Here is a 23,305-nt window from a genome sequence, read left to right on the forward strand (position 1 = left end):
ACAGAGAAGAAAATAGTCCCTGAACTGTACGGCGTTGAGGAGGTGAAGTAAAGAATGGAGAGGAGAGGAGAGGAGAGGAGGAAGGCTCGATGAGACGAGTTCATCTTCTACACTGGAGCTGGCGAGGTCATTTAATGAGCCAGCCGCGAGCTCTCCGGTCTTAAGAACAGGCATGCACACACACCTACACCTACACACATCTCAAACCTGAGTGCTTCCAGCCAGTGTAGACCTTCTTCACATTCTTCTCTTCACTCTGCCTCACAGACTATATATGTTACTTTGCAGGCGTCAAAATGCTTGTTGCCAGTCAAACTCGAGTTATCTTTTGCTTTTCTCGAGGTTTATCATATTTGTCGGTGGACAGTACTGCATTTACCTGTCACCTGTCACTGATTCATTTTATGCCAACCAACCTCTAGGAACTAAACCAGCATGTGCAGGAGACAATTTAAAACCACACCAGTGACGGATTATGTTTTAGAGCAGCGGTTCTCAATCGGTGAAGCAGAGAAAAAAACAAAAACATTCAACCAAAATGTATGTAATGAAAAACTTTGCATTCCTGCGTTATTGTCCTGAATGTGAGAAAACACATTGTTGATGTCATATTTTCATTTTGCCATGCCAAAACAAAAGTTATCTCATCGTCTTCTTTTCTTGTCGTTCGTTTAATGGCAGGAGATCAGACTTAAGGTGCCATACTGTCACCTACTGAGAATGAATAAACAACCCTGCTAAATGTTCTTTCAAATAAAAGCGCAGCATACACGTTCTGCCACAAATTTTTTTCCCCATGGTGACCCACTTAAAACCACTTCTTGACCCACTTTTGGGTCCCGACCCACCAGTTGAGAACCATGTTTTTTAGAGCATCTTTGAATAGATCTCTCAAGCCCATGTGCTTTTAATAAAAAGACTCAAAACTTGAGCTGAAACTGATTCATCAATCTCTTGAAATGTTGACCTGCAAGATCTTGGTTTTGGTGGATAATTTAGTTCTTGGAAAAACCAATGAAAATGTACCTGACCTCACAACACACTCGACAAATATCTACTTTTTGAACCTCTTTGAGCTTCATACGCTGTGTGAAACGTTGGAAGGCAGATTGATCTGAGAGGTTTCTGTTTGAATATTGAGCATAGCATATCTGGAAAAAAAAGTTAACCATCTTTGGATGAAAGCATAGAAATAGTATAACTGACAGCTGGAGGGGATTTCTCCTAAAAGTGGATGTTCGGGAGGTAGAATTTAGCCAGAGGCAATGTGGAGTATAAAACAAGATGTAGCAGCTCAGCTGATTGAACAAAGCTCTCCTGACGAAACTAAATCCCCCCAAAAATCCCATAAGGCTGATTTCTTTTTTCCCTCCGAGCTTACCTCCAGAGTAGTTAAGACGATTTTGGCTACAGAAGAAAAGTAGGCGTCCCACAGGAACTGAGTCTGCTGTCGGAGAGCCAGGATCCTGTCATGGCCCACAGACCTGGTAATGGAGGGAACCTGGAGGAAGAAAGGCAAGAAGACAAAAACCGACAGTGAGATGGATTCAGTTAGTTTTTAAAGCATGTTGAGAGAAAGGGAAGAGAATCAGTGTGTGGAAAAAAAATCAAACAGCAAAGCAGACAGGTGGAGGAAGCATTATGTCGTCATGCAGAAAAGATGAGAGGAGGGTCTCCTATTTCCTTTAACGCTAATCTATCTCTACATCTCACTGTGTCTACAACCAACTAACCCCCCCGGATAGTAAGGGATTAAAACCACCTGCTGACCATCTCTAATACTGTATTTATACCTTATGGTGGATACTTTTTAGTAAGTTACACTAAGAGTACTTATACAGGTGTTCCCAGACTTTGCCATGGCCTCTAGTGAAGACCCCCTCGTGCAAAATGGCTTAAATTGCTTGTGAATAATTATAGAAAATATCAGAATCCTTCTTATCATTCCTCATCAAAGGAAGTAAGTGGCCAGCTGTCAGAGGTATAGCGATTTTCTAATCGGTCAGTGTCAGTCGTAGTGGCTGCTCGATTCTGATTGGCTAGAGTATTTTGAATTAAAGGATTGGCACAGAAAAAGAACATGTAGATATTGATATGCAGTGATTAATAACATCCAAAAAGACACATTAAAATGAAGTTGTCACAAATAATGACAACCCTGGAGAGAGAGAGAGAGAGTGGGGAATGACATGCAGGAAAGGAGCCACAGGTCGGATTCAAACCCGGGCTGTCCGCTCTCGAGGTCTAAGCCTCTGTACATGGGGCGCACGCACTAACCTCTAGGCCACGAGTGCCTTTCAGAGAGTGACTGAGTCCGTTGATCATTTCTATTATTGTTTATGAGCTTGGCAATTGATCCGAGCAGCAGCTAACATAGATACATGAGTTGATAAGAAGTGGTAGTTTCAACAGTATAAACCATTTATTCATATTTGTTATGAATAAATTAGGACGGCTGTGGCTCAGTTGGTAGAGTCGGTCGTCCCCTAACCAAAAGGTTGTGGTTCGAGTCCCAAGTTGCTCCTGCTGCTTAGTTGGTGGTGTATGAATGGGATACATTTCCCTGTTTTATACATTTCCCCGTTGTGGGATAAATAAAGGATTATCTTATTTTAAATTACTTTTGATGGTCACTTTACATATGCAACATCTGCCATCAGTGTGTGAATGTGGTGTGAATGGGTAGGTGTGTCATGCGGTGTAAAATCGCTTTGAGTGGTCAGAATACTAGAAAAGGACCAGAATTCCATTTAGCATTATTCATTATTAAAGAAAAGTTTTGCATTTCATTTTAATGAGTTGGAGAAGGGAACAGGTCGCTTTAATTTATAGTGAACAAAGTCTAATGAAAACACTTACAGCTTCTTCTGAGTTCTTTCTCTTTTAAACTCAATATAAAGAAGAGCTACAAAATGTTCCTTTATCAGATTTTTGTAAAATAAAAAGTAAGAATTGTTGATTTTTCGCCCTTTTGTATCGACTAAGAAGCACAAATAGACGACGATTCCACCGGTTTAGATTCTTCAATCAATAAAAGACGCCCAAAAAGTCTCGGGTGCACCGAGGAGTCTTTTTGGCGACATCCAGGAGGTTTTTAATGTTTCTGTTCACGTCATGTGTCGACAGCAGAGCAAGCTGTAATTGTTCATCTCTCCGAGGACCAATACAAACAACAGCAATCACATCAGCCTCATTCTCTCCCCCTCCATTGACTCTAATAGTGTTTATGTTTCTCAGCAGGGGCACAGAGTGTGTGTGTCAGTGTGTGGGTGTGTGTGTGTTTGCTCTCCACAGGGGGGAATAGAAACGCTCCATATTAAACAGGCAGGTATTGCAGCTCTCAGTGATGTAATTGAAAGTAATGAGATTCAGCGTCTCAGCAGGTGTGGGAGCTGAGTTGTGTGTTGGGCGATGTGCTGAACAGAGAGTCTCAGTGTGAGTGTGACAGACGCACAAAGAGGGCCGACATCCACGATCCATTTACCAACCATGAGCATCTTCTTACACCGCCACAACAACGCACACATGAAGTTAGAGGTGGGGGGAAAAAAATCGATTTCTGTAAAAATCTAGATTCTTATTTTCTGAGTTTTAAGCCTTTTCACTACTCCTTACAGTTTTACAATTTAGAAGCTATCTTAAGGGCTATGATGCTTTGTGAATGACTTTCATCTTTTCAAGGATCTAGTCTTAACTTTAAGGGGAAATTCTTCTGAATCTGAGACTTTTCTTAGAAGTTGCTCTCACTGCTTCGGCGGCGGTGTATGAATTAGTAGTTTAGACCTGCTGTGTTTAATCTAGCAAACATAAGAACATAAGAAACATATACATATTGCACCTTAAGGACCACTCTACCTTATTTCTTAGTTATGAGACGATTTGTTTTATTAAAGTATGACCACTCTGTTCACATGTCTTACATACTCTTTCCTGTCCCTGCTCTCTCTCTCTCTCTCTCTCTCTCTCTCTCTCTCTCTCTCTCTCGAGCTATTTCATTGTTATCGTACGAGTGGAAGCGGAGGTGTGGAGGAAACAATCAGAATAAAAAAAACTGCAGGGAAAACATTTCAACAGCTGACAGTCCTCACCAGCTTGAATGTGCCTGAGGTTTCATGGTGTGTGTTTGAAAACCTTACAGATCACTACTGAGCGTCCTGCTCTCGGAGGTTCAAACACGTCCAAATCAGTCGTCATGTGTTGGGTTTGTCATGTTGTGCGCTCGGTATTATTCGTTTGTATCTCTGCCTGCCTGTTCTTCTAAATGAATTCATCAATGTCCGCTGAAGAAGAAAAATTAATATTAATGGGAAACATGACAAGTTTTGTTCAACATTAGTCATACGTGCTTGTTTTTAATGTTTCAAACTGTCAATGCATGAAACCTGCTGCAGACGTTTTATCAGTTTGGTAAACAACAATTAGCGTGCTTTTAGAGGAAACCAATCAAACCCATCATTATTCCCTCATTATGAGTCTGTTATGAGATGCTTTATGTCATGTAAAAGCCAAGTTTTGACACGTTAATGGCACGGTATGTAAATCAGATCAAACCAAAAACAAAAAGAGGATTTCGAGGCCGGGCGGGGAATCATGGGAGTTCTCTCTGCTATCCCCCAACACCGATGAAAATAAAGTCTGAGTTGACCGTAGTGAAGACGAACGTGCGAAACCGACCTAAGAAAGAGGATATGTTCACCGACGATGTATCCAAGTATAATTAACATGACGTTAGACCTTACTCAGCAACAGTACGGCAGCTTTCAGTAGCCGCTCACGCTTCATTATGCAGCGGACTTTGACAATACATCCGGTGTTTCCACGGCAACGATAAACATGTTGTATCTGTTCAGGCAGCTCTGTCATGGCAGCTGCTATAACAAGACACATCCCATTACAACTTTCAAATGAAGGATTTCTCTGGCTTTGATAACTGTTGTGAATATTTGTGGTAATGAACGTAGTATAACATGGGTGCTGTCCATTTTTATTTATTTTGATATTTTAATGGAAACATTCTAATAAAATTCAGCATATTTTACCTTTAATGACGACTCGTCTGCTTCTGTCATTCACAGAGAAAAATGAAATCATTACTAGCAGCTAAAAGAGGGCTGTGACACTTTAATTAAAGGGATACACACACGTAAAGAAACACACAGTTTCACACCTGCTGCCCGGGGGGAGGAGGGGGGGGGGGGGGGTCACACAGGTGGCTCGCACAGTAATATAGAGAGTAATTAGATAAAGTAAATATCACGAGCTCAGCCTGCTGCTGTAATTAAAGCGAACAGGAGGCGAGCCAATCGTAGAATAATCCTCCTCGGATAAAAATAGTTCCTGGCGGAGGTGTGAATGACTGTGAATATCACAGCTGTCACGTCTGACAGAAATACAATTAAGTACAATCCACACCGCTGCAATTAGACTCCACCATTCCTCTGAGCGGGAACTGAAGTCTGCTCTTCAGTTATGTTTTAGCGCTGTTAACTGTTTGCAGCTTTAGATAATCGACTTTTTCCAATCATTGGGAGGCAAGCTCACCCCTCGTGTTGGTAACAACTTCCCATCGAATGGACGTGCAGCTCTGCTCTAAAAACACCAGTGACTGATGTGTTCGAGGACGGGAAGAAGCCTTAGATTGTGGAACAAATGAAGTGTACCTTTAAGGGACAATCAACAATGTTCATTGTTCATGCAAATGTTCATCATGTTTACCACAGCATGTATTTGTATGAAACATAATGACATCACCAACGCACCTATGAAGTGATTACCTTAAAGATAAACGCCTTAGTTTTCTCATGCAAGAGTAGTGTTTTTATTTAAACAGGCTGATGCGGTGTCATAGAAATCAAGCTGATAGAAACTAAAAACGGTCGCAGCCCTTTTTTTTTGCACGTTTTACAGCCCACATCTGCTCCAAACATTTTTATAGAGACTCCTGATCCGTGTGCTGCCTGTCCTCTGGGTTTGAATCGGGCCCAGCTGGATCTGTGCGATCGCTCGGGGGGGGGATCTGGAGCCAGAAATGACAATTATATCAGGGAAGATGTTGGCATTTGAGCAGACAGACACTGAATTAGCCTCTGCAGAAAAGGGCACATCTTATCTCTTCCATGCTGTACAGTTTAAAGGAGGTTTACTCCACGTCCTTCAGATTACTGTGCAGTAGCTTTTACCAACCTTTATCTTTATACTGCTTCTTCTTTTCAATTGGATAATTTACTGTTTGTTTCCTACAGACCGTTAAAGTACCACATATATTTATTGTTGTTGTTAAGCTAAGTTATTTAGCCATTAGTGACAACTCCAGAAGCAGCAGTGACACTTTTGCGACAGAAATGTAATTAGAAGTCGAGGACCTCTCTTCTCCAGAGTGTCCAGATGTGTTACCTGCAGCAGCAGTCTCTCATCTCCAATGATGGCGGCTTTCCTCCAGTCGATGACTTCAGAGAAAGGAAGCTCCCAGCCGTTACTCAGGATAACCGGGATACACGCCGCCTGTGTGAGGAAGAGGAAAGTGAGAGAAAGGGAATGAATATGACTAGAAGCTTGTTTTTTGAAGGGAACGTTGGTTGAATAAAAGATCGTGTAGGGTGTAAAAACCCCATAAGGGACCTCCCTTTTTGAAAGAGAGACTTTCACCGTGGCTCCAGTCTGACAGAAAACCACTGTTTGATCGTTTTGTATAGATTTATTTGCTGAAAAATCTGAATTATTTTCGGAACCGAAAAAACACACATCTGCTCAGCTCCGCCCACACTGATGTAGACGTCTAGCAGAAAACACAAGGACAATTCAAAATGTTTATATGAAAGGCTTGGGTTGGTAATTTTCAAGAAAAAAAAACTAGCATGATTTTGAAAGTAGCGTTCCCCTCAGTGCCGCGTCTGCACCCACCCCCTCCCCTCTGTGCTCCCTCAAAAGCCACGCCCCCTCACTTACATGCACGAGCGCCATTGACCCAGAAGCGGACCTCAGCTCATCGCTTGAATTGTGTACGAACTACGTCATCTCATGTCTCATTTAGAGGTAATTATCAACCTGGTGGACATGCGTTTTTAGGCAAGATCTTAATTTAACGGTTTCCACCCTGCAACAACTTGTGGGTAATATATCTGCTCTATTAAAAAGTATGCATCAAAATGTTATTTGATCAAAAGAGGGAGTGAGGGAGATTATTAAGCAGAAGTTTAAAGAAGCAGAGAGCTGAGAGGATCTATTCTTTTTCCTTCCATTGAGGGATTTATCCTCTTAGTTTACTTTCTGTCCGATGAGACTCTTTCAAATTGTTCCAAGTTCCAGTTTTTTGCAGAAACAAATGAAGCTGCCAAAAAGATTAAGGACAACATTTAATGTATTTATTTATTTCCCAGTGTGCACGAGTATTTAGAGGATTCATTAATGTGAAATAATTCATCAGGAGCTGCTTTCATTCCCCACAGGAGGGTCTTTCAACATTTCATCTGTGCTTAATGGACAGAAGTGGATTTTTCACTCTGCTATACGGTGTAAATGTAATGTAAAATGTGTTGTTTTCTGGATCATTTACTTCACTTTAGGCATCACTTATAAGCCTGTGGTTTACTTTATTCATACTCTTGGCTTTAATTCTGTCACAAATATTTAATGAATTGTTTTTTGGAAGCCAAATCCTGTTATCGGCGACAGCAGTTTGGATTTAAAATACTTCAGAAAGTCACACTAAAGTGGACGTAGCTGAATGGTAAACGTATTTCAAACTTTTTCAAAGCTATGTAGTTTTTATTGAACGTGGTGGGAATGAGTGATTTAGCAGAAAATAGTTTTAAATGCAAACACTAGAGAGGGAATGTCACCGTCCTGTCGGGTGGTAATAAAAGAAAAGTTTACAGGTTTTGGGTCAAAGATTTAAAGGTTTCAAAAAAATGTGGCGGAGGTGAAGCTATGCCTCTCACTAGTGTTGTAGTCAACTGACTGGTGTTGATTTCAAATCCAGAGTCCGCCAAGTCTGAGACTGAGTCAAGACCGAGTAAAAGTGCATTCAATTCCAAGACCTTCAAAAAGTGGTCTAGAGGCCGGTGCTGAGTTCAAGACTGATTTCTACAACACGACCCTTTGAACCCAAACGAGTCTGCCATCACTGATGGTGTTCACATGAAGTTGCTAATAATAATTTGAGTCTTTTTCATAAGCAGCTAAAACTACTGAGTCAACTTGTTCTTGTTGCTGGCTTGATTGTTGATTGCGTTCTCACCGCAAACAAACCGCTTCAGGGTTCGATTGAGGCGACCCCGTTCAGGCGATCTTGGCTCGTTTGGTTTTGTTTGGCATTAGAGTGCGATTGCTGTGTTCACAAACGTCCAAACATCATAGCCAACGAGGCAAACGCCACCTTGGACCTGATGTTTGGACATCAGTTTTAAACCAATTCCAATCATACACATTCACATTCTGCCCGAGCAGCAGGGGTAGTAACACGCTTCATTGTCTTGACCAAGGACACTTGGACATGTGACTAGAGGAGTTAGGGATCGAACCTGACCTTCCGGTTGAGAGACAAACACCACCTTGGCCCCCTAAGAACAACTCCACATATCCCACATCAAACCTGCCATGGCTTCACTGTAATGACGCACCGTACGGTCTGATTTGTGTATGTCTGATCTGAATAATGGAGCCGTGTCAGAGAAAAAAAACTTCAATAAGTCTGGTATTTCATTTAAAGTTCAAGTTGGACCGGAGTCTCCATCAAGTGAAGCCGCGAGATTAAAGGAGATTCACAAAATGCCGAGTGCATGATCAGTGACCTGTCCATGCACATTCTCTCGCCGCTTTGATTAGTCTGGCTTTGTGTGATCACTCTCTCTCTCTTCTGTTCTCATCCCATCCCCCCATCACCCTCTTACATGTCTTTATATTTCTCTCTTCTGTGCTGACTCCTGAAAAGTGATGATTAGTACACCTTTGCTTTCTCCCACCTTTTCTTCTCATTTCACCTCTCTCTCAAACAGGTCTGATTCACTCTTAAAAAAGCCATTAAAATAATTGACATGCCTCTAAAAGGGAAAGTTTAATTAAAGTTTAGCTCATTAATCCTGCCACTCATTCTTTCCATTACTTTATACATGTTTTAATAAAAAATAAATCATTGATTCTCCAGTGTCCACACAAAGTTTCATCCTTTCTTTGTTCAGACTTTTGATTAAAAACTGAATATTTTGAATGCCAAACATCAAATTACATTTTAAAAAGAAGTTGAGTTTCTTTTGAGTTTTTCTTCCATCACCTGCCAAAGACTGCAGGAGGGGATGATAATGAGATTAATTTATGAATGTGTATCAGATAAAGTAAAGTAACTAAATATTTTGTCTAAAATTGTCAGTCGTCAAACTGACTGAAGTTATCCCCCTAAACCCTGAGGACAAGTTTATGACACATCAAAGTTGAAAGGTCACATATGATGCAGAATACTCTTCACCATGTTTCTCTAACACTAATATGTGTCTCTAGTCTGTCTACAAACCCCCCAATTATGAGAAAAGTCCATCCTCTCCATCTTTTGCCTGCTCCACTTTTCAGAAAATGTGTGCTCAAACAGGCCGTTTGGAGATGTTCCCTTTATGACATCACAAATGGCAGTAGCCCCTCCCCCTGGTGGGTGACACTCCCACAGCTAGGTGTTTGTTCTGCCCTCTGAGTCTGCCTTCTCACCATAAACAATAGGACATGGAGCGAGAAAACCCAAGCTGACCCAAGTCCTTCCAGAGAGGGGGCGTGGTCAGACACAGCTCATTTACATATTTAAAGGTACAGACACAGAAACAGCCTGTTCTGAGCAAGGCTGAAATAGAGGGGTTTATAGGCATGATCAAATACAGGATCAGAGTGGATTTAGAACAAGAAACTTCACACACATGTTCTGGGGAGCTCTGAGACTTATTTAAACTGGTTGAAAATGAGAAGAACATGTGACCTTTAATGGCTTGTAGTATGAATGACAGAAGATAAGTGGTTTGCAATCACACAGTCCCCAGCAGCAGACACACATATCAATAAACACAGACAGACCTGCAGGGCCTCCAGGAAGCGAAAGGATCCCAGTCGTCTGCCGCGGGGCACCAAGCAGAAACTGGAGTTGTGGAGCAGCTCCTGGTAGTCGAACCTGCGGCACAGAGAAAAATCACTAAAGGTTAGAAGAAGACAGAAGTACACATATGAAACCAAAAGGTAAAAGCACCCCAGAAAAGTTACCAAAGAAAAGAGTTTTGTTACATGAAGCGACATTTCCCATTTTAAGACAGCACAATTAAACAAGCAGTATCCTGAGGGAAAAATTAGAAGATAAAGCTCTGATTCAGAGAAATAGAAGAGAGAGATAAAACAACATAGAAAGAGAAATGTTTTAGAATCCAAAGGAGATATTTTCAGGAAAAGAAAGAAAGAACGAAAGAAAGAAAAGTGTAAAACGTATGACAGACCCTTGAACCTGTTTCTTGAGTTTTCATGTCCTCAGGTTCTACGATTCAAGAACAATGCAAATCAAAGACCATTGGAAATATTCACTTTGTATCACTGATTGTTTTCTTACTCTGAATCCCTGTCACCACTAAACTTTTCTGCAATGCCTTAGAAAACGATGTACAAAATTGGAGAAAAGAGTGACAGAAATGTATTTTAATTTAATTTACTCCTTAGGGCCTTTCAAGTTAAAATGCGGTGGGCGTGTCGTGCTGCTCTCAAACCCATTCACTGTCTATGTGCGGCGCCAAGCAAAGTGCAGCGCACGTACACCCTGCTGTCCGAGCGCCCTGATCTGACGTTGTTTGACATAACCGTAGCTCGTCCAATAGGAGGGAATATCAGATCACAACAAACGGTGTCCCACTTGCCAGGACGGAGGCAAGAGAGCTTCCAAAGAAGTTTCCAACAGTTTGGGCGTAGCAGGTGTGTTTAAAACAGCAGGAGAAATAGGAGCCCTGAGGATTTCATGGACCCTCTTCTTCTTTGCTGCTCAGCAGAAGAAAGGTCAGGGCTTTCTACTGTGTAGTGGACAGACACAAATATAATGTGTATCGAAAAAGTAGCTATTTGCACTTTATCAGGTATTACTGTCACTGCCACAGAGACTTGTTTGTCTTACTTGTTCTGCACATTACTATACCATTTGTGGCAATGTGGAATATTACTGCCCAACCCTATTGTTTTCTATGTTTTATCATTCTTTTTTGTATTTTGTGTTCATATATATATATATGATGAAAATGCAATAAAGATATTTGAAATATAAAAAGTAGCTATTGACTGAATGGTTTCGGCCACCTAGAAACTTGCACTGATGATTTGTGAGTGTACGCAGTGCGAGTGCAGTGCATACCTTGTCCTATTTGGAAGGCCCTTGTCTTCTCTATGATAATCATAGCCCTCTTAACATTGACTTCCCGACAATCCCTGCAATCCATTTGATCCTCCCTTGTTTTACACAGATCAAAAGCGTCATATGGGAATGTTGAAATCTTGAAAATAAAATTGTCTGTGCAAATGACATCTTGTATTCTCTGAAGCTTAAAGTTCAAACACTCCCAATATATATATACAGTATGTGCTGATAGCTGGACTGTTACAAGCAGCCCAAAACTTGAGGAATTTTTCAAATATAAGAAGTCAATACTGTCTGGGTAAAAGTGGCCGACTTTAGAGCTCTGGTGGTTTGTGTGTGGTTGTGTGTTTGTGTCTATCTGTGTGTCGGTGTGTGTGAGTGCACATGATCTCAGGGCTGGCCTGAGGAGATTTCTGATTGCAGCCTAATCTGTCTGGGGATCAACTGTCCCCGCAACTGCACCACCAGACACCTAGACACCTGTGTGTGTGAGTGTGTGTGTGTGTCCACCTGCCTGGAAAGCTCCCTCTATATGTGTGTGTGTGTGTGTGTGTGTGTATGAGAGAGCGTCTCAGTTATCACTTACTGCTGCCATTGTGCACATGTGTTTCTGTGTGTGTGTGTGTGTGTGTGTGTGTGTGTGTGTGTGTGTGTGTGTGTGTGTGTGTGTGTGTGTGTGTGTGTGTGTGCATTAGTGCGTGTGAGAGTGGATGAGGCCAGAATAAGATGTCAGGTAGCCTCAGACAAGGTCATCGTAAAAGGAAATCCTCTGAGACAGACAAGCACGCATACAGAGAGCAGCTGTCACACACAAGGACAGTTATTGGAGAATAAAAAACACACACTTTGACTTCAGTAAAATCTCACCTCACCACTAAGATCTTCTGTTTACGAATGGCCATGTCACTGTGCATCAATTCCCGCATGATAAGGTTTTGTGATGCCATCTTTAGCTCAAATGAAAAAGCCTAGAAATCTGTTTTTGCCTTGCCTTGTGTTCTCAACCAGCTGCTATCATAAACCTTATTGTTCACATAAACGAGTGTGCAGTATGTGTGTTACAGGAGGAAACCTCTAGAGGGCGCACATGAAAGCTCAGGCCTCTTCAGCTGCTTCTTCTGTTCATGTGCAAACTACATGCTCCAAACAGAGACAGGGCAGGCGGCACAGCTACATGTGCATGCAGACGCTTAGTTTAAATCAAGCATACCTCCTCCCTTAGACGTCATGAAAGAAGAGCTTCTTTGTCCTGAGCTGCAGTCTCTTTCTTGACTCTGGACAAGTGAGCACCCAAGGGTAAATGAATACATATTGACTCTACACGGACAATACACCAACACTGAATACTGTGATACTGAGCTTAAAAGGCAGAATGTAAAAATGGGATTATCACCAGAAAGGTGACGGTAAACTGACCACAGTGAACAGAAATAAGGGCAGTTAGCATCGCCACTTAGCACTGCAGAAAAATAAACATTTTGTGAGCGTTCACAACATCTACATTTTGATAGTGTTGCACCAGCCACACATGAATCTATCTTTACATTTGTGCATTTAGTTTATAAGGTTCAAATAAAAAACAAGCAGGTTATAATGTGTGAAATCATAAAACAACAGACTATATATAAAACATGGACGTATAGATTCCCTGACATCACCTATTGGTTACATTTTGCCTCCATGCAAACAGCCTCAACTTGCCAACCTGTAGGTCAACTCGTACGCCCAAAGGTCAGAAACATTGAACTCCAGGCCTTCATGAAGTCAAACGGATGAGTTGTAAGGCAACACCACCCTGCCGAATGTTCACCAATAAAAAAAATAAGCTATAGAGACCAAATTAACACGTTTAATTCTGCTGTAAAAATGTGTATTTAAGGGGTGCTGGTCGTGAAGTGGTTAGTGCGCGCCATGTATGGAGGCTATGGTCCTCCAAGCGGGCGGCCCAGGTTCGAATCCAAACTGTGGCTCCTTTCCTGCATGTCATTCCCCACTCTCTCTCTCTCTCTCCCTGATTTCCAACTCTATCCACTGTCCTATCTCTCCATTAAAGGCAGAAAAAGCCCAAAAATAAAACTTTAAAAAATTTAAAAAAGTGTATTTTAACAGGGAACCAGATGGGATTCACCATCTTTTGCTTTCTCAAGTGGACACTCAAGGTACTGCAGCTTTTTTAAATATTTTTTTGCATTGACTTTCATAACAGTTTTGAATCCGTCAGGGGGCTTGAAACTCGCCTCAGCTTCAGCTATTAGACTGAAAGTTTGTTGAAACAGCATTTCCAGCATGGAGACCGCCATCGATGGGACTCCAAAGCCCCCTGCAGTTACAGAAGAGTGACGTCACTCACGGCTTACTAAACTAAATGTCAATTCAAACAAATGATAACTCTGCTAGATAAGTTAGCCAAGTTCCATTACACTTTTATTCCAGTCTAAACGAGTTGTTTTAAAGCTGTCACTGGTCACACACTCGGGTCTATAATCTGAAGTCGCCTCGACTCAGACGTTGTTTATTGGGGGCAACACATGTATTTTTAAAATAAAGCTGAATTGAGTTGAGTTATTTTAGTTAGTAATTTAACACCCATGACATACAGTAAGTAGGTGAAGGTTTAATTTAAGAGGAGTCGGTGCAGCTGGCTCCAGGTTTTCATTTGGCGAGGCAGCTTTTATTGCAGTGGCCTTGCATCATGATCATCTGTGGCAAAGACTCGAGCTTCTGCAAATGTTGGAAGCCAGATGGTCCAGGTGAATCATGGGGAGCTGATATGAACCGGGTAACCTCTCCGACTGTATTGCTCATCAAAAATCCTGGAAACCCACAAGGCGCTAAGATTCTACCTGGCAATCACATCCTGCTTTTTGAGGGTCACGGATGGTGCGAAGAAGCTTGGGGTAAAAAAAAAAAATGATCTAGGTTGGATAAAGCAAACACCAGACTTCATAGAGTCTTCAGCCCAGGTTGCCACATGTTTTGTTTTTTTTCCCAGGCCATGACATTGATTGACTCTGCAGCTCCAGCATTGACGCCTTATCATACCTGTGTTTCCTGGTATGTAAGAGATTCAGAGTAGTGGTTCAGGCACTTCATTTCTGAGAAAAAAAAATCTGCCTTCCTTTCTGTTCTGGTTAAGACATGATATGGCAGTAAATGTCTTTGGGGTAGAGAGATCTCTCTGAGATACAGATGGCACGTCCTCTTTTCTGTCTTGTATTGTCTGTAACTTTCCAATCTTCCTTTTAAGAAATGGAAAAAAGTCTTGATCATGTAAAAGCACAGGATTGACTAAAATAAGATGGTAAATACACAATATTGCTTTTAAAAAATAAGAGAATTAAACCCATTAGTTGTAAAACACCAAGATGGCAACATCAAAAAGGGGATTCACAAACCAATGGGTGACATTCTCTTTTTCCCCCGGTCCAACGGACTCCAACGCACTCGTACCGCCCAAATTCGGCCCTCAAAGCCTCTTGACCATTCAACCTCTTTCCCAAAACCAGACACCTCTTCATGCTCTCTACCTACAGACTGCTATTTATCTGTCCACTCACTGTCCACACTCACTGCGTTTTAAGTGGAAAAGGTCAGTGATCAAGGACAAGCACTGGTCGCTGCTGCTCCTCAGGAAGAGAGGGGCCACTTAAATGTGAGGGAAGCCCTTTGACACGTCCTGTGACATTAATATAGTGGGAGTAGATCCCAAGAGAGACTGGGGGGGGGGGGAAACCAAGCAGAGCTACAAGGGAATCCCAGTAGTTACCAGGAGGAAAGATAGAGGACATTTTGGCCGCTGTATCAGGTGTTGTGACCCAGATATCTTCATTATAATAGTCCTACTTATCATTTTGATAGTTTATTGTACATATAGATATGTGTGGTTTGTTAAGTTTGTTTGGTTTGGTGCATAGCTTACCTTCAGTTTTAACACCTGTGTGGATGTTAGTTCACGTACCTCGTCCTGTTATTATCCGATTTCAACAAGGAACACAACTTTTCTCAAGAAGTAAGGGGAACAGCTAATGCACATCTGGTCCTTTAAAAAAAAAAAGCTTATTGTCTTTGGCCACCATCCATAAAAACATATCTTAATACAGCTTGTGGATAAAGTGTAGGTGCAGAACGTTGTGTGGATTCAGAGTGTTTCATTCTGTTTGTGTCCATTATAGAAACTGAGAGACAGACAGGAGAGACACCGAGCTGGATGAGACTCAGAGTGAGGGGATTAAAAATCAATACGTGCCACTGAGAATCACTCAGAACATTTCAGCTGAAAAACAAAAGAAATAGTGTAAAGTAAAAGACTCTCTCTCTCTCCCAGCAGAAGGCTCTACACTCGGCACAGTGTCGGTGAAAAATGTGAATTAATTGTGAAGAAAAAACACTCCACAACACAAAGGTGTGCTTCGGCACGGTATGAGACATCTGGGCCTATAGGCTCAGTGTGGCCTAAGAGAGCTGAAGAGAACATTAAGGACAGAAAACTACAGTCTGTAAATCAACCTGTTAACCCAGCAGTGCACGACAGATTGTATTAAGTTTTTTTGTGTGCTCAAAATACACAAAAGTATTGGCTTTATAGTACGCATGCATTCCTCTAACAGCTGGTGTATTTTCATGTTTGTGGTGCGTTTAAGGACCTCCCTTTCTTAGGCCCTTTCTTAAAATCATCTCCCAATCTCATGCATGCTGTACTTTTAATCCTTTGTTCATTTTTCTCTCCTTTTTTGGCAACGTTTCTGAAGAACACATTTCTCACTGTACGTTCAAGTTGTTCAATTTATTTCCATTGTCTCATAAATTGCACAAGCGAGCAACATTTTTGCCCCGTTTGCTCTTTTTATGAACAAACGTTGTTTTTCTCTTCAAGGACAACACCCCGGTGTGTGTCTCTGCTTTGTAATTAATGGAGCCACACACAATATGTGAGGCCTCACACACACACACACACACACACACACACACACACACACACACACACACACACACACACACACACACACACACACATTGAACGATTACACCAGAAGGGACAACTAGACTTTCTGTTTGTGTTTGTGTGTAGATATTAAACTTGATGCCATTTATAGTTTGTACTTTTAATGATTAATAATGAGCCTTGAACCCTCAGACTCTTATGAGCGTAACTCTTCCAAAACACATTTTTTTTTAAATCTTATTTTAATTTCAATGTCTTGCATTAAAGTAAAAGAGAAGTCATAGACTTTTAGATACTTTTTTTTAGTTGTTAAAAATAGAAGTTATAGTTACATGGAGCTCAGCGTAAATTCAAGCATGAAGACTTTTTATATTCTCTCACTCTTCATTTTCTTCATTCTACTTAGCCACTCCCTCTCTTCCACTTCCTCGGTCTCCCTCCTCTGGTGATCAGCTGATTTGGGGCGTTTACTCTTTAAGTAATAATCCAACCAGATTTTGCCACAGCTTCTCTCAACCAATCATCCTGCCGCAGTCAAATAAAAAAAAAACTTGTTCTCTCTCTTCCACAGTCAGTTTGTCATTTCAGTGCGATCGCTGCGACCCTCCATTCACCTCCATTCCAGCTCAGCAAAGTTCAGATACAGCCTCAGAAATCCACTCCTCATCACATCCTACATTCTTCTATAAACACCACCACCAGGGTCTAGACTCCATCCATCAGGGGGGGATCCTATCCTGGTGTCATGATGGACCTATCCTATCTTCGGTCTCCTGAGGTCTGTTAGGTTACTTTTATGTCACATGTGTTTGTCCCTTGTGGCGACACAGAACAGTCACATTATATCTGTGCCCACTTTCCCCCTGCTGACTGACTCCCATAATTTGCCGTCTCCTTTTCAACTTGACGCACTCTCACGAGCTGAAAACAGAAAACGAAGAAGATCGAGTGTGAGGTTTGATACATTTATCCCAAAATGGGAGTCACAAGGAGAGGCACCCTCAGCAGAACAAGATGTGAAGCAGCTGTGATTTATGAAGTCAGGCCGGGAGCTGAGGGGGGGGGGGGGGGATTCTGTGTTTCTGTGTGAGAACACGTGTGTGAGTGAGAGATGTTGGGAGAGGAACAGAGGATTTGGGTGCTTTTATTGTCTTTAAAAAAACATGTTTGGATTTGTGTGTGGTTAAAAATGTTTTACCTCAAATTGTCCATTTAATCGATAGATGGGAGCTTTGTTGTGACTGGATGCAGGAATATAACAAAATGTGGTTTCACAGCAGTCCTGTACAGCAGGTGTGGTTAAAAATAAGTGGGTACAGGGCGTTGGTAGCCTAGAGGTTAAATGTGCACGCTCCATGTACAGAGGCCATAGTCTTCCAAGCGGACAGCCCGGGTTCAAATCCGACCTGTGATTTCTTTCCCCCCATGTCATTCCCCTCTCTCTTACTCTCTCTCTCTCCATTTTCTGACTTTATCCTCTAACAAAAACTCTAACATAAGATTTTTGGAAAGTTCTTATTAGAGGTTTTAAGACAAAAACTATGAAAAACTCAGGAGACTGAGGAGGATTTTATTCACGTTCGAGGAATAAACTGAGGTATAGAGGACCCAGGTGCAGACAGCAAAATCAAGATTTATTTGTACAAAAGCCTAAAAGGCAAAAACAGAGAACAAAGCAAACGCAGGAGAACACAGGAGAAGAAAAAACACAATGAGTAACCGTGAGGGAAAATTCACAGGAATCAACCACAGGTGTGAGAAACAAGACACATGTGAAACTATAATGGGCAATCAAAGTGGAGGGAAAACACAGAAAGAGAGGAAATGAAACTAGACAAGTAACACGAGGGACAAGAACTACAAAATAAAACAGGAAACACTATTTTACGAAATAAAACAGGAAACACTAAAGACCAAAAGAGAACTCAGGAATATAACCGTGATAATACAAACAGGGAGTGAGAAACGTGAGGGAATGAAAAGACCAAATAAAACAGGAAACACAAATCAAACTCAGGGCTTTGATTTAAAAACCAAGACTCAAACTCAAGACTGACAACTTTCACACTTTGAGTAACTAAAACAATTCAGAGCACACAATTGAGGCTCTTTATTGTTAAAAACTACGGGAGGAATGAAAGTCTGAGTCTAGGGTTGTAGTCAAGACCACACTAACCGAGACCAGAGTGCTCCGAGGCCGAGTCAAGACCCAGAACATAAAGAATTATCAAAAATAATCTTGTGTGCTGGTTGGCTTGTCACCCTCTTAGACCGCAGAACCGGGAAGGTAGCGGCCGTAACCAGGGGATAAAATCTGAAGTATTTTTTTTTCTTTTAGAAAGAGGTGTTTTTCTTCTAAACACAGTAATGACTTGGACAAATACACCTGTCAGTGTCCGGCCAATCCAAGACCAAGACAAGACTGAGTAAAAAAATGCTTTCAAATCCGAGACGAGACCCAGAGCTTCACAAAGTTGTGAGCGGTCTTGAGACCAAGAGTACTTCAACGCCATCTAAATCTAAATGTCATGAGGGACAGTGTTTGCGCTGTGACAACTTCCCACTCTACGAGCACCTGGCTCTCTGCAGTGTGTTGGAAGCTGTTTAAAAAGCCTTCAGAGCATCAACAAGCCATTTAGTCCATCATCAGGGGGAGCGTGGCGGGGAATGTGTGTGTGTGTGTGTGTTTGTGTGTGCATGTGCTTAAGTGTGTGACAGAGCGAGCGTCTGCTTTTCTGGCACGGTTAGTCTCGATAATGTGTCTGCCCACATTAGTGCAGAGGCGTGCTCGGGCCAGTTAAAAGCTTTGCCATTGTCTCCAATTTGTAGTCAACAAATCGCGTAACTCAGAGGCCATACGGAGAATGTTTGATGTTTAATGGCTCGCGCTGCAAACAATGGCAGAAAACGGAGGCCTGGACCTAAGTGGAGAGAGCATTAGTGATTCCAAGCTTTCTATTTATGTATGTAGACTCTGCGTGTTTTCTCTTTGTGTTGACCAGATGTCAATACAGAGATGGAGTTATCTGAGAAACATTCCACACTGAGGTGAGATTTAAGTTTGGGTTAAACAAAAGCAGGAGGAGGTAAAGGCCTCAATTAGCATCAAATAAACATATTTGTCACGGCAGAAGCAGTCAGAAAGCCGATCCAACAAACAGTTTTCCCAAATACTTGATGCCAAAGCAACAATTTTGAACTTTCCCACCGTAAAAAAAAGTAGTTTTAGGGGCACCTGTAGCCTAATGGTTCATGCATGCACCCCATGTACGGAGGCTATAGTCCTTCAGGCAGGTGACCCGGGTTTGAATCTGACCTGTGGCTCCTTTCCTTAATGTCATTCCCCACACTCTTTCTCCCCAATTTCTGACTCTATCCACTGTCCTATCTCTCTAATAAGGCACAAAGAGCCCCCAAAATAAACCTTAAAAAAGTAGTTTCAAAGTCGATCTAGCACAATAACTTTTAACAAGAAGAATGGCGTCTATCCAATCTAACCAATGTAACCACATTTAACTAAAACAACCAGCACAAAACCCCTTGATTTCTGATTATTATTGCATTAAAGGTCCCACATTCTTCTTTTTCTGGTTTTATATGCTCTTTAGTGTGTTTTCCAAGTGTCCTGTGCATGTTTAGGCACATCTATGTGCAAAAATTCAAAGTCCGCGGAAACGCGGCTTCTCCTACGTCCTCCTGTTAGCTGTGGCATTAGCCGCATGTAACGCTCGGTTCTAGCCCCCCTCGATAGAAATGTGTCAGTGTGACGTCATTGTCAGTGTGAGATCACTGATCTAAGCCCATTGGCTCGTTGTGGCAAGCCCTGCAGCTCGTGTTGCACGCCCGTTAACTTCTGTAGCACGCCCACGATATGCCGTAGCCTGCGGTAGCACAGTAGTGCTAAGGTGCTAATGTTTATGCTCCCCTCGGACGGAGCCAGTGGCTGCATTCCCAATATGGTAAAAGAGGCGGGACATTTCCGAGACGCGTGCTGAGCAACTGACCAATAACGACAGAGCGGATCGGCAGACCAATCAGAGCAGACTTGGCACACGTGGGGACTCTGAACGTGGGCACTTCAGAGCCTTAGAGAGAGAGTCAGAAGCGAGCCGGTGCGTGGAGCGGCAGTACATGAAAACAGACACTTTTTTAAAACTTTAGCTATTGTGAACATACTTTAGTAGGTACATAGATTAAATATACGAACCCCAAAAAGGGCAGAATATGGGCTCTTTAAATGAAACAACATTGTGCTTCACCTGCAGCGTCACTGTTATAAAGTCATAGTAGAATTCACAGATTGAGTTTTTATGTATTCTTGTGTGTATAAAAGTACTGGCATGGTCTCAGATGCGATCAGTCAATTGGAAGAATTTGCATGTTTTAAAAACATACTATTCTACCAGAGGAGAACATTTCAGTCATGATAACATCACTGTTGGCATTTTCGTAGCTGTAGCTAAATAATAGAAAAATAAAATGCCTCAGTCGTGTCACATGACTCTCTTTATCTTCTTTAGTGTTTTCCTGCTTTTAAAAAGGTCACCGTCGTAATTTCTGCAACGATGGAGAACATTCGCAGAAAATGTGGATGGATGGACCGTAGTGATAGAGCGCACACACACACAGACACACACGAGGGAGGGAGGACACTTTAAATCGGACAAACATAAGCTGACCAAAACTTGAAAAACCAACTTGTGTGTGCGTTTTTGCACTTATTTGGACTTGAATGTTAAATGGATTTGAGCTTGTTCTCAGTCTTCTGACTACCTTTAAAGCTCGTCTTGGCCTTGCCCCGAGTTACATTTGTGAAATTTTAAGCCCCTATCAATCTTCTCGTGACCTCAGATCCTCAGGCAGTGCCCTTCGGGTTGTTCCGAAGTAGGAGAGCGAGCCTTTGCGATCAGAGCCCCTCGACTTTGGAACGACCTGCCTGAGGAGATAAGGCGGGCAGAGTCAGTGGCATCTTCTAAATAACTTCTTAAAACTCACTTTTATAGACTTGCTTTTATGTGATTTCTCCTTTAAAGATATATCCCTTCCTTTTATTAATTTTATTGCTTTTAACCTTTTTATCTTTCTCTTCTTTAAATGTTTTAGCCTTTAAATGTATCCCTTCCTGTATTCATTTTACTGCTCTTAGTCTTTTTTAAATTACTACTCCTTTTATCGTTTAACTCTTCAGCTCTCTGTTGCTTTATTCCATGTCCTGTTTATCCCTTCTTTTTATCTTCATTCTGTGTTTACAGCCTGTGATGTGATGTCGTCCCACTCTCCCTCAGTTTTAATGTTGTTCTCTCCTGGTTGATTTTAAACTAATTTTCCTTCATTGTATTGAACTGTCTCTCCACACCTGCCTGTTGAATCTTATTCCTGTTATTTGCATTTTTACAATTTTGCCCTCTCTGTTGATCTCTGTTCTGTTGTAGTGTTACTGTATTTGCTCTGTCTGTCACAGCACTTTGTAAACATTTGTTTTTAAAGTTGCTATATAAATAAAGCTATTATTGTTTTTATTACTCAAAGCAATTTCACACCGCAGGTCGCACCTTCACATTCACACACTGATGAGAGAGGCTGCTGTGTAAAGTGAACCATCAGAATCACTATTCCCATTTAAATGCCGCGGACGAATCAGTGGGAGAAACTTGGGGATGTGTGTCTTGCCCGAGGACACATCGGACATGTGGCTGCAGGAGCTGGGGATCGAACCCCCGACCTCCTGGTTGAGAGACGACCGACTCTACCGACTGAGCTCCAAAGGTGTGCGTGAGGGCCAGGCCTCCCAGAAGACGTTCGTCGAAGTCATATTAGATCAAAAACCACTATGAAAGCAGACTCTGTTATTGTAGAGGTCTGTTCCTATACCTCGATACCTTTGTGTTCAAGTTTCCACAAAATACCTGAAGACAGATGGCACGACTTCACAAAAACACCTTCACTTCAAGTGTGCGTTTGAGGGAGAATCATTTGCATGTTCAATGCTGTGTCGCTGAGACTCAGAGAATTTCCATATTTATCACCGCACGCGTGTGTGTGTGTGTGTGTGTGTGTGTGTGTGTGTGTGTGTGTGTGTGTGTGTGTGTGTGTGTGTGTGTTTGTGACATCACATTTGAGACTGTTTCCTTCTGAGAGTTGAAACACAGGTCTCTGGGCTGCTATTAAAGCTTAATGTTCCAGACTGCCCTGGTTCAGAATATTAATGCACCTTCACTAATATTTACAACCACACACACACACACACACACACACACACACACACACACACACACACACACACACACACACACACACACACACACACATGGCAAAGACACATCCACACACACTCAGAGCTTATAAAAAATAGCATACATAAACAGGAAAACATAAAGGCTTGAAAGTTATCAGCTGCTTTTGGCAAGCACAACTCAACCGCCCCCAGTCCCACTTTGGAACATGTGACCCCCAGCGACCCACAGACAACCGGGAGGGTTACCGACTCAAGGAGAAACTAGGTCAACGACTCAGCTGACGACTCTTCTGTGAGTCATCCTGGATCATTAGCATGCTTATTATCCACAGAGGCTTATGTTTCTAGCTTAGTCCACCAGTTAGTTTAAAACGGAAAAAGCCTTTTGGAGAAGAGGGGAACAACCTCCAGGCAACTTGAAAGTTATCTGTATACTCTATGCACCGTGCAGCAGTAACAGTACGGACACGTCACTCCCCTCTCCCATTGGCTCGAGGTGAATTCTCCAGAGAATATCCTGCTGCCTTCTCACATCAGCTCACTCGGACTTTATGCGGAAAAAAAACTACAAGGGGTCTGGCAGAATAAACTCTGGGTGAAGTCCGAGTGAGGCTGTTTTTTGCGCTCCTTCTGGAAGTATTCAGGAGTTTCTCAGGAGTTTTCTGCATGTGTGAAAGCCCTAGCATTGACCTATGAAACACAAAAGTAAAGGGGTTTCAGAAATGTATTGTACGTTTCAGCAGTATTTGGAAGTAATATTTAATGTACA

At 42.0% G+C, this 23,305-nt stretch overlaps 1 protein-coding gene across 1 annotated transcript in view; it reads right to left on the reverse strand.

The window, feature by feature from the left end:
- Nucleotides 1–23,305, reverse strand: part of LOC132984747 (exostosin-1) — a 191,348-nt gene that overhangs the window by 39,564 nt on the left and 128,479 nt on the right. Inside the window, exons 4-6 of the mRNA XM_061051682.1 lie at nt 10,051–10,144; nt 6,394–6,501; nt 1,382–1,501 (exon numbers count right to left, since the gene is read on the reverse strand). Coding sequence (XP_060907665.1) covers nt 1,382–1,501; nt 6,394–6,501; nt 10,051–10,144 — 322 coding nt within the window. The remainder of the gene's footprint in view (nt 1–1,381; nt 1,502–6,393; nt 6,502–10,050; nt 10,145–23,305) is intronic.

This window comes from Labrus mixtus, chromosome 12, assembly GCF_963584025.1.
Source record: "Labrus mixtus chromosome 12, fLabMix1.1, whole genome shotgun sequence".
Taxonomy (NCBI): Eukaryota; Metazoa; Chordata; class Actinopteri; order Labriformes; family Labridae; genus Labrus; species Labrus mixtus.